The sequence below is a fragment of the Priapulus caudatus genome, unplaced genomic scaffold (genome assembly GCF_000485595.1).
Source record: "Priapulus caudatus unplaced genomic scaffold, Priapulus_caudatus-5.0.1 Scaffold476, whole genome shotgun sequence".
NCBI lineage: Eukaryota > Metazoa > Priapulida > Priapulimorpha > Priapulimorphida > Priapulidae > Priapulus > Priapulus caudatus.
In genome coordinates, this window is record NW_014577537.1 from 101,087 (window position 1) to 116,665 (window position 15,579).

The window sequence follows — 15,579 nt, forward strand, 5'->3', positions numbered from 1 at the left end:
TGCCAGCTTACAGATCAGGGGTCGAAATTAGCGGTATCCCGATATCCGCGAGATAGTAGATTCTTGTGTTGGATACCAGATTTCAATGCTTGGTATCCCGCCGGGATAGTAAAAAAAAGTCGTCAAAATCGCGATAGTGCTTGTTGAGTTATCAACTTTATATGGCAGCACATCTGAGCAAGTGCACGTAGAGCGAGTGCGCGCGATCTGATGTGATGTGTATACATTGTATCAAGCAAACCAGACAGTGCGTCTAGACAATAGGCGCGTTCACACTGGCGGGTATTAGCGGGATGCAAATCTCGGTTGTTGCATCGTGATCGAAATCTAGAGATTTTTACAAGTGTGAACGCAAAAATCTCACTACGTATCACGATCAGCATCGCGCTGCAAATCGCACTTTAGGCGATTATTTGGGAATTAGCGCGATTAATTGCACCGCGCGGCGGCGTGTGTGTGAACGCTCGAAGTCGCCGTCGAATTCGCTGATACATCTTGGCAGCAAGACTTGGCCGTTTTGGCATGTTTCAAAAAAGGAGGGTTAATCGCCGATCTCAATTCAATCTGAAAAGATGCAGTCTCGACTCTGTACTAACAATACGATATGTTTACGTAAATACGTGCAGACGTAGAGTAGCATACGTTAACGTAACGTAACATAGAGCTAGACTACTACCAACGTCTGCACTGCCGTGTACGTGGAATCGAACACCGAACTCGAATCCCGGTAGTACATAATTCGCGCGCGCGCGACCGGAAGGGTTATATTCCGGCTTGATATCAGGCATGCGCAGTTCGATTAATAGAATTATCCCGCTCGGCGATGAGCGAGATATTTCTGCCTGTGTGAACAAGGGCATAATTATCTCGGTATTTCCATCGCGATTAGCATCGCGGTTTTTCTTGTGTGTGAACATGCCTAATACGTCTGCAGTGTACTTGTCTGTGCATATCTGTGAATCTGTTTTTATGTTTTTATATAATTACATTATATATTAATAATTTTCAAACGCTATTATTGCATATTTAAAGATTTTTGATACCAACATTGTTGAAATTGCTATCCAAAAAATGGGATACCAGATCTTTGGGGGGGGATACCAGATTTCAATACCTGTTATCACGAATGGATACCATAATGAAAATCTAATTTTGATCCCTGCAGATGCAATGAGTTTGAGAAATACATGGATGTTGCACAGGTTGTTGAGTAGCATAACGTTTCTATGCACTGCAAGTTGACTTATGTGATATTAATTTATTCGTCTGCGTGAGACGGTGTCTGTCTGTTCTATCAGGCATGATGATAAATTATATAGGAAGGTGATGTGGCATTAACGTTAAGATGTTCTGTTGACCATGCTTTTCATGATTGCATGCAAATTACCTCCATTAATCGTGGTAATCGGCACGGACTATGCGACAGGCTTCGAGATTATCGTTTGAGCGAGAAGTCAAGTTTGTCTGACCGGTACTTGCAGATCAGGAGACATCTGATGCAGCTCATTCAGAAGCAGGTGGAGTACGGTCGGGTGGAGACTGAGCCGGAGGTGACCACGAAGCATGGCAAGCTGAAGTCGAAGCGCAAGTCGAAGCGCGAAACAGTAATGGTCAACGACTTGGCCCAGCTAGAGATTCTCGATGATGTAAGTTAGCGATTGAATGTATCGATTTATGGTTTTCGTCCGTGTGATCGGCACTCGCGTTTTGCGCAGTGAGAAACAAACTACTGAGGTGTATTCGTCATGTATGTATTTGATTTTTGTATGACGTTGAAAAACAAAATGCTTCTTCTGATGTTTGATGCAGCATTTATGTGTACAAATTTGTTGGAAATTTGGTTATATTGTATTATAAAAATCAGCGTATATGCATTATATCAGGAGTTAATGAGACAAACAATTTGTCTCATTAACTCCGGATTATATGATGTGATGTGCGTAATATAGACATGCATAAAAAATATGGATGGAGTTTATAGCAGATCAAGTTTATCTAATTTTATCACCTGGTGTCTGGTTATAACTGATTTGGTCTTCAGTTCCAGACAAAGAACATAAAATGTTTAGCTTGCTTTATTTTGCAGGTGTGTAATCTAGAAATTCTAATTGATAAATTCGTTTGTCACTTAATATAATGTATGAGTAGCATAAAAATACAGAACTTAATAATTTAATAAAGGCAGAGGTGGTAGTTTTTTGTAGAGTGGAATCGTTTTTTGTGTGTAATTATTATCTTTTTAAGTTTAATCAACGTTTTATGTACATGTAAATTATCCACGAGGCTGTATGGTTGCGTGCTTGCTATAAATAGTTTAAATCCCAAGAGTGCAAATTTTTTCCCTGCTCTAGGATGTGATAGTTCAGCACTTGGAGAACCGATATAATGCAGGCCAAATCTACACGTATATAGGTGACATCCTGATAGCTGTCAACCCCTTCTGTCCACTCACCATCTACAATGATGAGGTTGGTTTGTGGTGTTTACTGTACTATGCATTCCTACCCAAATGACAGAACAAACTTCCTTGTTTCCTGAACCAAAATTTCCCCGTGACCCCCACTTAATAGATGGTACATTTGGTTATAGCAGGTTCTTTTATCCGGTTTTTAAATGCTTGGTTTGGCTCCATTTATCCATTTTTCCATCAGATGCAGATTCCTTGTGCAAATATCTGTACAAGTTGTTACATCTTAAAATGACCTGTTGTATGTTCTTTGTACTTTAGCACCTTGTATGTTCCTTGTACATGACTGAATATGAATTCATTAATAGAAATGTTGTTTTAGACGTCTAGAGACTATATGAATGCCAGCAAGAGCGCAAATCCACCACATATATTTGGTGTGGCTGATGCAGCCTTCCAGGGAATGGTGCATTACAAGCAGAGTCAGGTAACGCATGCGAAAAGCACATTAAAACTGCATTTACTCTGTAATAATTGATTGCGGAGCACGCTTAATTGGAAAATGTGACATGCCGTAATTACGGTCGCAGGAATCTTGTTTATAGCAAGCTGTGTGGTAACTGATCATTTACTCGTGTATTTGTTTGCAGTGTGTAATCATCAGTGGAGAGAGTGGTGCCGGCAAAACCGAGAGTGCAAACTTACTTGTGCAACAACTGACGATGCTAGGAAAGGTATGCATGTGAACTGGTGGAAATGTGTATGGCACACGCTTCAGAGAACCATTTTTGTGTAATGGTACAATCTGCATGTGAAATTAATGTCTCCTTAAAAAAAGGTTTCTTAATCGGCAGGTTAATTATTGAACTTATGTGTGTATGACTATAGTGCTATGAGAAATTTGCTAACCTACCTACCTACACTAAAGTACCGTGGTTACCGAGGAGCATTATGTGGGACATAGATCCCTGGAATTATCATTTAGAGCAAGTCAGCTGTAACGAAAATAGTTAATACCATGATAGGAACGAATGTTTTGCACACAATACTTTTTCACGTAAAACTGCACGTGGTCACTGCATTAGCAGAAACTCGTGTTAGGTTGGGTCAGCAGTAACTGGTGTTACAGACAAGAAAGCGAGTACAATATTTGTACCCAAAAACCATGATCCCTTTTAAAACAGGATTGTAAATTTCTTTAATTTGCTTTACGTGTAGGCTCCAAATCGAACATTGGAGGACAGGATCCTTCAGGTAAATCCTCTGCTGGAAGCATTTGGTAATGCCAAGACCGGCATCAACGACAACTCGAGCAGATTTGGAAAGTATTTGGAAATGACCTTCACGCCAAATGGGAAGGTCACAGGGGCTTGCCTGTCTGAGTACCTACTGGAAAAGTCACGAGTCATCAGCCAGGCCAGGTATGTTCACATACTACTTGTAAAAAATATTTTAAGCCTGTATGGGCATAAACTCATGTTGGTGCAGCATCTGTAACTTGAATAGTAATTCGAATTTACATCCCGCAATATCTACAGAATTGATAATTATGCCTCAATGCCAGATAAATCGTGTTAAGCTGAAAAGAGTAATTTAAGACATTTTAAATTGTTTGCAGCGGGGAGCGAAACTTTCACATTTTCTACTACATCTATGAAGGTCTAAGACATGAGAAAAGGTACCACCTGAAGGATGCTGACAGGCACAGGTATGCACTGTGGTTCAGTGTTATTCTGTTAGTTTATTCTGTATAGTACTGTTGTTGTTATAATATTTATGACAGAATGCTCCACGACATTTTCTTCACAGATGATCTACATAAATATGATACATGGATATATACAATATATTCAAAGTGTTATAGTTGTGCTGTGTGTGCATGTGCGTGTGCGTGTGCATCTGCGTGTGCATCTGCGTCTGCCTGTGTGTGTAACGCACGCATGCATGCACGCACGCACGCACGCACGCACACACACACACATACATATATATTACTGATTGCTAATTTAACTGCTAAATAACTTGTATTTTTACGTGCAGGTATCTTGGAGACTATCAACAGACAACACGTGATATATCGACAATCTCGGTTCGAAAGGTCAGGTTTAAAGCCATCCAGCATTGCTTTGAGCGCATAGGATTCAAGGAACAGGTTCGCGATTTTACAGCAGACGCCATTGGTCTTTTACTATGGATGTTTTTACAACAATTTCACTGTTTGCCCTAATGAAATTTCACACGAAATAACACTCGACTGCATGCATTCCGAGAAGATTCCAAAATACCACCTGGAATCACAAGCAGTGGGGCAGAATATGCTATATCTGTTGCAGGAAGTGACGTCAGCCTACAGCATCTTGGCAGCCATTTTGCAAATAGGAGACATAGACTTTAAGCGAAAGGAGGCAAAGCATCTCTCAGATAGGAGCGTGGTGGCTAACCCTCAGCAGCTGCCCATTGGTTAGTGTGCTTCTTAGAGCAGGGTTTCTATACTTAGTCTAAATATTATCTATTAATAATATTGCACTGTGTAATTAAGCCATCTTTGCATTTCAACTGTGCATGCTCGGCAACCCTATTTCTATGTCAGAAAAAGGTTCTTGGTTTTGATTTCAGTTACCAAGCAAATGCCCACCAAGCTGTAGTAATTGCTTAAGCAGTTGGCTGTTTATTTTAGCAAAGAGCATTTATTTACTTTCATCTAAAATTTAAATGTGCCAATTGAGTGCTGCATTGAAATTGAATGCTTACAAATCTAAAAAACTTAATTCCAAATTATTACCTGGCGACAAAGCAAGTACTGTGAAATCCGAAATGAAATTATCGCTGTATGTTATTACCATTATAATGGTTAAGCAGTGCATATAGCAGCCAAAAAGCTCCATAATGCACCAAGCCTCTCGAAATGAGAAGATATTTGTGACGTCGCGGAGAGCACCACCACCTTCACCTTCATAATGAGCACCGTGCCTCTCTCTCTCTCTCTCTTTCTCTCTCTCTGTCTCTCTCTCTCTCTCTCTCTCTCTCTCTCTCTTTCTTTCTTTCTCATCTCTATTCTCTCTGCTCTGCTCTTCTTCTCTCTAGATCTTTTTCTTTCTGTCTCTATGTCTCTCTGTATTTCTACAGTGGCAAAGCTACTGTATATATCTAAATTTTTATTATATTTTTTGAAAAATTGCTTGTATTATTTAAGGTAACGTAATCGCATTAAGGTTATGCTATATTGTAAGCATAGTAATGTGAAACATCGCACTGTGAGAGCGGGTGCTAAGCTTGAGGGCTAAACTCTCTGAATAGAGTTACTCGCTCAACATGAAAGCCAGTGAACTAAAACATGCTGACTAATGCTAACTAGCAACTAAAATAGCACTAAGGTAAACGGCCTATCATCACGTCCTTATCGTCGTGCCGACCTCCTGTCAAATACAACACCGGGCTCTTAGGCCAAGGTGCACCCCCCCTGTAGAAAGGAGTTTAAAGTGGATAAAACCTCGCAACAAAAAGCCTTCATACACCTCTACTGTGGAGCCATACTTGCAGTATGCAAATATTACGCGAAATCTTCTTATTGACGCCAGAAAATTGTGCTCCGAACTAGAGACTTTTGATAAAAACGCCCGACAGAGTTATTCGGGCATAAATGTATGTCTGAGTTGAAGGTGGTACCTAGTGGAAATATATTCCTGGAAAGAAAACACTATATTCATTTCCTGATTGCATAAGTAAATGTGGATAACAGCGTGATTTTAAACAAGATTGTCACAATTCTGCTTACTTATTGTACTGTACACAGCAAACAGTATAATAATGAATACTAACTTGTTTATCAAGAAAAGAACTGTTAAGCGAATCGCTCGGGCTGTGTCCTGGATGTGTAAACATCACGTTGGCTACTTTCGTAGACAAGTACTCTCGTTTAGATTTTGTGAAGAAATGTTAAAAAATGTAGGTGAATGAGCACAGATGAGTTGTGAGTTAAAGTTGGTTGCAAGGCATAGACGAGGCGTACAGTAGTATTCTAGGCTTTTGGCTGGCGAGAACATTGCCGTTTTAAAGGGCTACCCTAACGGCTCACGCAATCTCTCCGCTGACGAAAGCGATCGGCAACGTCGGTCGATTGAGCCTGTACAAAAAAACAAACATCGCCTCCGTTTCCCCCCCCCCCTCAACCTGAAGGAACCGCAAAACGATGAAACCAACCAAACACAAGCCGCTAGTTGTTAGCACCCCGATTAGTTTAGAACACAATGCGAAATACACAATGTTGCAGTGTCGCCAAACTATCCTTGATCTGAAAAGCTGTCCCTTCTGAAGTGTGTCTCGGCTCTCTCGTAGTCGCGCAGCTGCTGGGGTCGACTCCACGCGAGCCTGCTCGGAGGCAATGAGTGCCAAATTAGTCAGACCCATGTCCTTCGCTCCCGTAGTCGCCCAGCTGCTGGGGGTCGACTCACCGCGAGCTTGGCTCGAGGGCAATGATGACAAATATCAGACCGCCATGTCTCGCTCCCGTAGTCGCGGGCAGGCTGCTGGGGTGCGACTGCACGCGAGCTGCTGCGAGCAATGAATGGACAAATTATCAGAGCGCATGTCCGCGTCGTAGTGGCGCAGCTGCTGGGGGTTCGACTCACGCGAGGCTGCTGCCGAGCAAGATGACAAATGTAGTCAGACGCATGTCTACGCTCCGTAGTCGCGCAGAAGCTGCTGGGGGTCGTACTCACGGCGAGGTCTTCTGTTAAGGCAATGATGACAAATTTCAGACGCAGTGTCTGCGCTCCGTAAGTCGCGCAGCTGCTGGGGTCGACTCACAGGCCGAGCTAGCTCGAGGCAATGAGTGACAAATTATCAGACGGCATGTCCTCGCTCCGTATCGGCAGGCTGCTGGGGGCGCGACTCAACAGGCGAGCTGCTCGAGGCAATGATGATCTAAATTATCAGACCGCATGTCTCGGCTCTCCGTAAGTCGCGGCAGCTGCTGGGGGTCGACTCACGCGAGCTGGCTCGAAGCATATGATGACAAATTTAATCAGACGGTCATGTCTCGGCTCCGTAGTCGCGGCAAGCGCTGGGGTCGACTCACTGCGAGCTGCTCGAGGCAATGATTGCGAGCGAAGTTTATCAACGCATGTCGCCGCTCCGTAGACGCGCAGCTCTGGGGGTCGACTCACGCGAGGCTGCTCGAGCAATGAATGACAAATTATGCAGACGCATGTCTCGGCGTCCGTAGTCGCGCAGCTGCTTGGGGTCGACTCAACCCGCGAGCTGCTCGAGGCAAGATGACAAATTAATCAGACGCATGTCTCGCTCCGAGTCGGCGGCAGCTGCTGGGGGTCGACTCACTGCGAGCTGCTCGGAGGCCATGATGACAAATTATCAGACGCATGTCTCGCTCCGTAGTCGCGCGAGTACGCTGGGTCGACTCACCGCGAGCTGCTCGAGGCAATGATGACAAAGTTTATCAGAGCCGCATGTCTCGCTCCGTAGTCCGGCGGCAGCTGCTGGGGGTCGACTCACGCGAGCGCGCTTCGAGGGGGCGCAATGATATTATCAGACGGCATGTCTCGCTCCGTAGTCGCGCAGCATTGCTGGGGGTCCGACTCACGCGAGCTGCTCGAGGCAATTGATGACAAATTATCAGACGCATGTCTTCGCTCCGTAGTCGCGCAGGCTGCTGGGGTCGACTCACGCCGAGCTGCTCGAGGTCACTGATGACAAACTTCTTGACGTGTGTTCTCGGCTCCGTCTGCGAAGTCCGCGTCAGGCTGCTGGGGGTGCGACTCAGCGCGAGCTAGCTTGAGGCGACTGGATTGAGCAACTGCGGTTTGGTTGACGCGAGACGAAGACGATGCTATCGCAGCCGCGCGTGAACACGGTCGATGCAGGCGGTGGAACGTTGCGAGACGGCGCGATGGCGGGCGCTCACGGACGGCCTCTTCGAGCTGGATCGTCAACAAGAGTCAACACGGGGTCTGCGAAGCGCTGCCAAAGTTCCAGGAGCACGTGTAAGTCATTGCATGGGGGTGGGGTTGGGGTGGGATTGCAGGGTGTGGGTGGGGCTGAATAAGCAGCTGTGGTACGATGCAGTGTGGGGGAGATATTAAGCTTGCGTGTAAGCCAATGTATGGGTGATAGTAGTTTTGTGTAAGCTATGCGGGAAGGTGGGGGGGAAGTAGCTTGTGAAGAAGACCATCGGGGTGGTGGGGTAGAAGTAGCTTGCTGGAAGCTATGGCGGGGGGTGGGGGGGAAGTAGCTGTGTAAAAGCCATGCGGGGGGTTGGGGGTGGAAGTAGCTGTGAAAGTCCATGCGGGGGTGGGGTGGAAGTAGCTGATGTGTAAGCCATGCGGGTGTGGGTGTGGAAGTAGCTTGTGAAAGCATATGGCGGGGTGTTGGGGTGGGGTGAGTAGCTTGTGAAAGCCATGGCGGGGGTGAACGGAGCGCGTGTAAGTCCGTGCGGGAGTGGGGGTGGGTGGAAGGAGCATGTTTAAGCCATGCGGGAGTAGGGGTGGGTGGAAGGAGCATGTTTAAGCCATGCGGGAGTGGGGTGATGGGGAAGTGTGTAGCTGTGGAGGGGAGGAGTCGCAGATGGTATGTAAAAGTGGATGGCTGATAGATGCAGTGTGGTTCGTTGTCGTTTGAAGAAGTCGTTCATAGACGGGAGATTTTGTCAACTTTATATATGAGAGAGGGTATTTATTATGTTAATGTAATATGTAATGTTATCAGTGGTTGCAGAGATTTAATCAATAGTCATATATACTGCTTGATTCATTACCATGTTTGCCTACAGAAACGAATGCTTGTCGGTTGGGATACTGGATATCTTTGGCTTTGAGAATTTCCCACGAAATTCGTTTGAACAGCTGTGCATCAACATAGCGAATGAGCAAATCCAGTACTACTTCAACCAGCACATATTTGCCTGGGAAATGGTACAGTATATGTTGATGAATCGACCATCTCTTGTTTTCACTAATAGGGATTAGCAATGTTATAGTGAAATTAAGTTATATTAAGTGAAGTTATAGTTTGGATTCCCACATAGCATTGACAATAATATCACTATCTGCGTATGTAGAAATCCACATGTTCGCCATTGTAGTTTAATATGCACAGATTTTGTAAGTATGTTAAACAGTGTAAGGGATCTACCTTTATTGGCCTAATTATTTTATTTTCTGTTAAAATAAAACACTAACACATGCTAATGTGTTACGGGAAATAATTGTACAATTTATCCATTCAAAACTGTTTTGCTAGACAAATGTGTTCCACGAAAAGTTTGTCATATATTGATATGAATCTCAAATCTCTGAAAGAAAGTTTGTGAAGATTGTTCTTTTACACTGCAGGCAGAATACAAGGCTGAGGGAATCGACGGCAGTAACATCGACTTTATTGACAACCGTCCGGTCCTGGACATGTTTCTCGCAAAACCCATGGGTCTGCTGGCATTACTGGACGAGGAAAGCCATTTCCCTAAGGCAACGAATAAGTCTCTTGTTGGTGAGTGTCCATCCTATTAGATGTTGATAGTTTTAGCACACTGGACAGCGATCAGCCTGCAGTTACTTGTTCACAAATTCATAAAAATTCTAGCTCATTTTGAAATGACAAATTTGGCAACACAGAGTAAATATAGTTTCGAATTATTAAAGTCATTTCTACACGTTTTCTATATATACTGATATATATGTGTGTGTGTGTGTGTGTTCGTGTGCGTGTGTGCGTGCATGTGTGTGTACGACTATTTATGGTCTAATCTTCACTGCAGACAAGTTCAACAACAACATCAAGTCACAGCATTATATCAGGCCCAAGTCGGACAATTCCTGTACGTTTGTGGTGCAGCACTATGCGGGCAAGGTAAATGGCATTTCAGATACTCACAGACAATGACTCATCTCTTCTCCTTTGTGTTCGGTTGTGTTTTCCATTGGGATATAATTTAATTATTGCTCAATTAGTTCTTCATTGGATGGAATGAGAAAGCGTGCCAATCAATATATCTGAGCTTTCAGTATCAATCATAGTCAGTATGGTACTTCCACCCACGAAAGCATGACTAAAATTATGATTAATTGGATTACATTACACTCACTTATTTGATAATTGGCACTACACGTCTGCCGTTGTGTGGTATAGTGAAACATGAGGATCAGTTGGAATTAACAGTTCGACAGATTTTTAACAACATTAATTTTTTACAACGTTTAGTAATCAGGTCATAAATATATTGATCATCAGTAATTTTGGTGAAAAATCTCTACGCGTACATGGAGAAATGGTGTGAAAACGGTTTTCTGATGTTACAGTAAAAGTGCAAAATAGCAATGCAGTGTATAAGCAGAACACATACATAATATTGATAATCTTTAGTGATGTATGTGCGCCGGTATAAGTTTGATGATGTTACAGTCTTTGTAAAGCATACCATTGCACCGTGTACATTTAGTAATGTAAAGGTTTGATAGTTTTACTGTTCGTCGGCAAGTTAGCCTTGCAGCGTGTAAGTTTGTTTGTACTGTTTGTTCGTACGTTGTGTGACAGTGTTTCCATACGATGCTTTCCAGGTTGAGTATGATGCAGCAGGGTTCCTGCAGAAGAACAGAGACTACCTGGTTCCCGAGATCTCTCAGCTGCTGCGCGTGTCTGATGTCGCTGTTGTTAGATCCATCTTCAGCAGTCCCCTGACGAAGACCGGTGAGCAGATGTGATTTCTGATTTTGTACAAGTTTGTGTCTAGATATGTGCAAATAATATCCTTTGTTCTATGGGCTCATTTCATTATTTACCATTTTTATATTCATAATAATTTACTCAGAGTGATTAGTCAGTCTAATTAGCCAGGATGCGTGTTAATGAGTTAAAAAAAACTTTTTACCAAAAATTCGTTCGTGTTGGTGGCATTGTTGCATTGTGTTAGTAACAATTAAGATTGGCGAAAGTATGATGAGAAATAAATTATGTATGAAATCGCTGGTGTAAGAGGCTCTATAAAGCGTCAATTTAATATATTAAATATTAGATTCATTATAATTCTAGGTCACTTGTGTACAGCGAATGGTGGTGGATCACCATTAGGATCCTCTGCTTCATCACTGCAGTCTTTATCACAGTCACCACTAGGTGGCTCTGTCTTTAACATAAAGTCTTGCAGCAGAGTAATTATTTTATTTATTCTGTAGTCTATAAGATGATTATGTTAAACACTAATCCTTAATTGCCTAAGCAACGTTTTTAGTGTATGAAAGTGATTATGATCTCAGTTATATATTACTCACACTTTCTAATTTTACGTGTTAATAGATAATAGGAGAATATTTTATTATTGTCAACCTGCTCGTAGACAATATGTTGACCTGTTGAAGATCAGATGAAGAATGTTAGCAGTATTAGATGTGTGTACATGTCACGATTACTGTGAGTTGTCCTTCGTGTCTTCATGCAGCACCAATTCCAAGTTTTCATATTCGATTCCTATCTGTTACAGCAGAGCGGTGCTTCTGTGAATGGAAGTCAGACCCGAGCTCAACAGACCGTCTCCACCTACTTCAGATACTCCCTTATGGACCTGCTTACCAAAATGGTTGCCGGAACGCCGCTCTTTGTCAGGTGCAGTTTAAACATACGGACACATTAATGCTATGGTTACTTACTGGGAAGTGATAAATATTTATGCAAATTTATATATTTTGTGAAATAATATTTGCTTGTATTATTTAAGGTGACGTAATTGCATTAATGTTATGCTATATTGTAAGCATAGTAATGTGAAACTCCACTGGTGAGCAGCGGTGCTAAGCTTAGGCTAAACGTCTATGACATTTACTCTGCTCAACAGAAAGCCAGTGACTAAAACTGCTGACTAATGCTACTAACTAAAATAGCCCTAAGTAAACGGCCATCATCACGTCCTTATCGTCGGCCGACCCCTGTCAAAACAACACCCCCTCCCTGTAGAAAGGAGTTTAAAGTGGATAAACCTCGCAACAAAAAGCCTTCATACACCTCTACTGTGAGCATACTTGCAGTATGCAAATATTACGAAATCTTCTTATTGAGCCAGAAATGTGCTCCGAACTAGAGGATTTTGATACAACGTCCGACAGAGTTATTCGGCGCATAAATTATGTTGAGTGAAGGTGGTACGCTAGTGAAAATAGTTCCTGGAAAGAAAACACTATATTTATTTCCTGATTGCATAAGTAAAGTGGATAACACGTGATTTAAACAAATTTTACAATTCTGTTACTTAATTGTACTGTACACAGCAAACATATAATAATGAATTATAACTTGTTTTATCACAGAAAGAACTGTTAACGATCGCTCGGCTGTGTCCTGGATGTGTAAACATCACTGTTGTGCTACTTTCGTAAGACAAGTACTCTCGTTTAGATTTTGTGAAGAAATGTTATAAAAATAGTAATACAAATGAGTTGTAGTTAATTTTTGCAACATAGACGAGCTCACAGTAGGTATATCTAGGCATTTTGCTGCGAGAACATGCCGTTTTAAAGGGCTACCCTACGGCCAGCAATCTCCCCGCTAGAAAGCGAACGGCAACGTCGGTCGAAGCCTGTACAAAAAAAACCCCATCGCCTCCGTTCCCCCCCCCCAACCTGAAGGAACCCAAAACGATGAACCACCAAACCAAGCCTAGTTTAGCACCCCGGATTAGTTTAGAACACATGCGAAAACACATTTGCAGGGTCCCAAACTATCCTTGATCCGAACCGCCTCTGACACGTGTCTCGCTCTCCGTAGTCGCGCAGCTGCTGGGGGTCGACTCACGCGAGCTGCTCGAGGCAATGATGACAAACTATCTGACGTGTGTCTCGCTCTCCGTAGTCGCTCAGCTGCTGGGGGTCGACTCACGCGAGCTGCTCGAGGCACTGATGACGAACTCGGTTGTGACGCGAGGCGAGACGATTATTCGCGTGAACACGGTCGACGAGGCGGTGAACGTGCGAGACGCGATGGCGAAGGCGCTCTACGGACGCCTCTTCAGCTGGATCGTCAACAAGATCAACACGCTGCTGAAGCCTGCCAAGTTCCAGGAGCACGTGTAAGTCATGCAGGGGGTGGGGTGGGGTGGGTTAGGGTGTGGGTGGGGCTGATGGCAGCCTGTGTAAGCATGTGGGGGAGATATTAGCTTGTGTAAGCCATGTATGGGTGATAGTAGTTTGTGAAAGCCATGCAGGGCCACACACCCTTGTCTGCAGTGAAGATCTTAGACGCATATAATAGTCGAGACACTACACATCACGCATAACAACACGCCCGACGAACACACACACACATATAGATCAGTATAATAGAAAACGTGTAGATAAGTGCACTTTAATAATTCGAAACTCATATATTACTCCCTGTGTGCCAAATTTTGTCATTGTCAAAAATGAGCTAGAATTTTTATGAATTGTGAAGCAATGTAATGCAGGCTGATCGGATGTCCTGGTGTGCCTAAACTGATTCAACATTAATAGATGGAGCACTCGACAACAAGTAGACTGTATCGTTGCTTAGGGAAATGGCTTTTCCTCGTCCAGTTAATGCGCAGCAGACGCCAATGGGTTTTGCGAGAACATGTTCCGGACCCGACGGTCTGCAATAATCGATGTTAACAGCCGTCGATTCCCTCAGCCTTGTATCTGCTCGCATGAAAAGAACAATCTTCACAAACTTTCTTTCAGAGATTTGAGATTATATCAATATATGACAAACTTTTGTGGAAGCACGATTTGTCTAGCAAAACAGGTTTTGAATGATAATTATTATTTAATTTTCGCTTAACACAGTTAGCATGTGTCTAGTCTTTTCTTTTAACAGAACAATAAATAATTAACCAATAAAGGAGATCCTTTTACACTGTTTAAACAACTACATATAATTTGTGCCTAATTAAAGCTTACAATGGCGAACATGGGGATTCTACATGTGCGATTAGTGATTAATTTATTTGTCTAAGGTATCTGTGGAATCAAGACTATAACTTCGACTTTAATATAACTTACTTTCAACTATACATGCTAATCCCTATCGTGATAAGAAGAGATAGTCGAGTTCATCACCCTACTATACTGACCGCATTTCCCAGGTCAATATAGTGCGCTGGTGTGAAGGTAGCTACTTGATTTGCTCATTCGCAATGTTGATGCATCAGCTGTTCTAAACAATTCGTGGAAATTCTCAAGCCCAATTGATATCCAGTATCCATAACCGACAAGCATTCGTTTCTGTAGGCTAAACATGGTAAGAATCTAAGGGCGGTATATACTGGCCTAATTGATTAAATCTCTTGCACTACTGATATACATTACATATTTACATAACATTAATAAGTTATCCCTCTCTCATATATAAAGTTGAAACATGTCCGTCTTGACGACTTATTCAATACACAACGATACATCACTGCATCTATAGTCCATCTCCGTTTTAGCATTATCGCATCTGCGACTCGCTCCCTCCACAGGCTATCACACCTTCGCGCCATCACCCTCCCACCGTATGGCTTTAAACTGGCTCCTCCCCCCCCACCCCGTATGGCTTTAAACATGCTCCTTCCACCACAATGCCCCACTCCGCATGCTTACAAATGCTCCTGTCCGACCCCCCAAACCCCCGTTAGGCTAAACTGCTCCTTCCACCCCCTCAACCGCCCCCGGTGATGGCTTAAACATGCTCCTTCCACGCGCACTCCCCATCTCCCGCAGCTGGCTTAAATCATGCTCTCTTCCATCCCCCCAACCCCCGTAGGGCTTAAACATGCTCGCTGTCCACCCCCACGCCCTCCACTCCGCCGCATGGCTTAAACATTGCTCCTTCCACGCCCCCAACCCCCCCGTATGGGCTTAAACATATGCTCCTTCCACCCACTAGCCATATTACCCGGCATGGCTTAAACATGCTCCTTCCACCCCCCAACCCCCTGTAATGGCTTAAACATGCTCCTTCCACCTCCGCAGTCCTCCCGGCCGCACTGGCTGTACACGGCTCTGTTCTCGTTCAACCCCCGCATGGCTTCACAAGCTACTTCCACCCCAACTCCACTGCACGAATGGCTTCACATGCTAGCTTCCACCCCCCCCCCCCTCGCATAGGCTTACGACAAGCTACTTTTCCACCTCCACCGCATGGCTACAACAAGCTAACTTCCACCCCCCACCCAA

At 43.6% G+C, this 15,579-nt stretch overlaps 1 protein-coding gene across 1 annotated transcript in view; it reads left to right on the forward strand.

Annotated features, from left to right (window-relative positions):
• Positions 1-15,579, forward strand: part of LOC106810816 (myosin-IIIb-like) — a 64,925-nt gene that overhangs the window by 22,127 nt on the left and 27,219 nt on the right. The window contains exons 9-23 of the mRNA XM_014814269.1: positions 1,482-1,646; positions 2,352-2,468; positions 2,790-2,894; positions 3,058-3,141; positions 3,626-3,828; positions 4,026-4,115; positions 4,448-4,559; positions 4,741-4,867; positions 8,262-8,406; positions 9,192-9,333; positions 9,754-9,907; positions 10,176-10,267; positions 10,975-11,104; positions 11,447-11,565; positions 11,895-12,016. Of these exons, the coding sequence (XP_014669755.1) occupies positions 1,482-1,646; positions 2,352-2,468; positions 2,790-2,894; positions 3,058-3,141; positions 3,626-3,828; positions 4,026-4,115; positions 4,448-4,559; positions 4,741-4,867; positions 8,262-8,406; positions 9,192-9,333; positions 9,754-9,907; positions 10,176-10,267; positions 10,975-11,104; positions 11,447-11,565; positions 11,895-12,016 (1,907 nt within the window). The remainder of the gene's footprint in view (positions 1-1,481; positions 1,647-2,351; positions 2,469-2,789; positions 2,895-3,057; positions 3,142-3,625; positions 3,829-4,025; positions 4,116-4,447; positions 4,560-4,740; positions 4,868-8,261; positions 8,407-9,191; positions 9,334-9,753; positions 9,908-10,175; positions 10,268-10,974; positions 11,105-11,446; positions 11,566-11,894; positions 12,017-15,579) is intronic.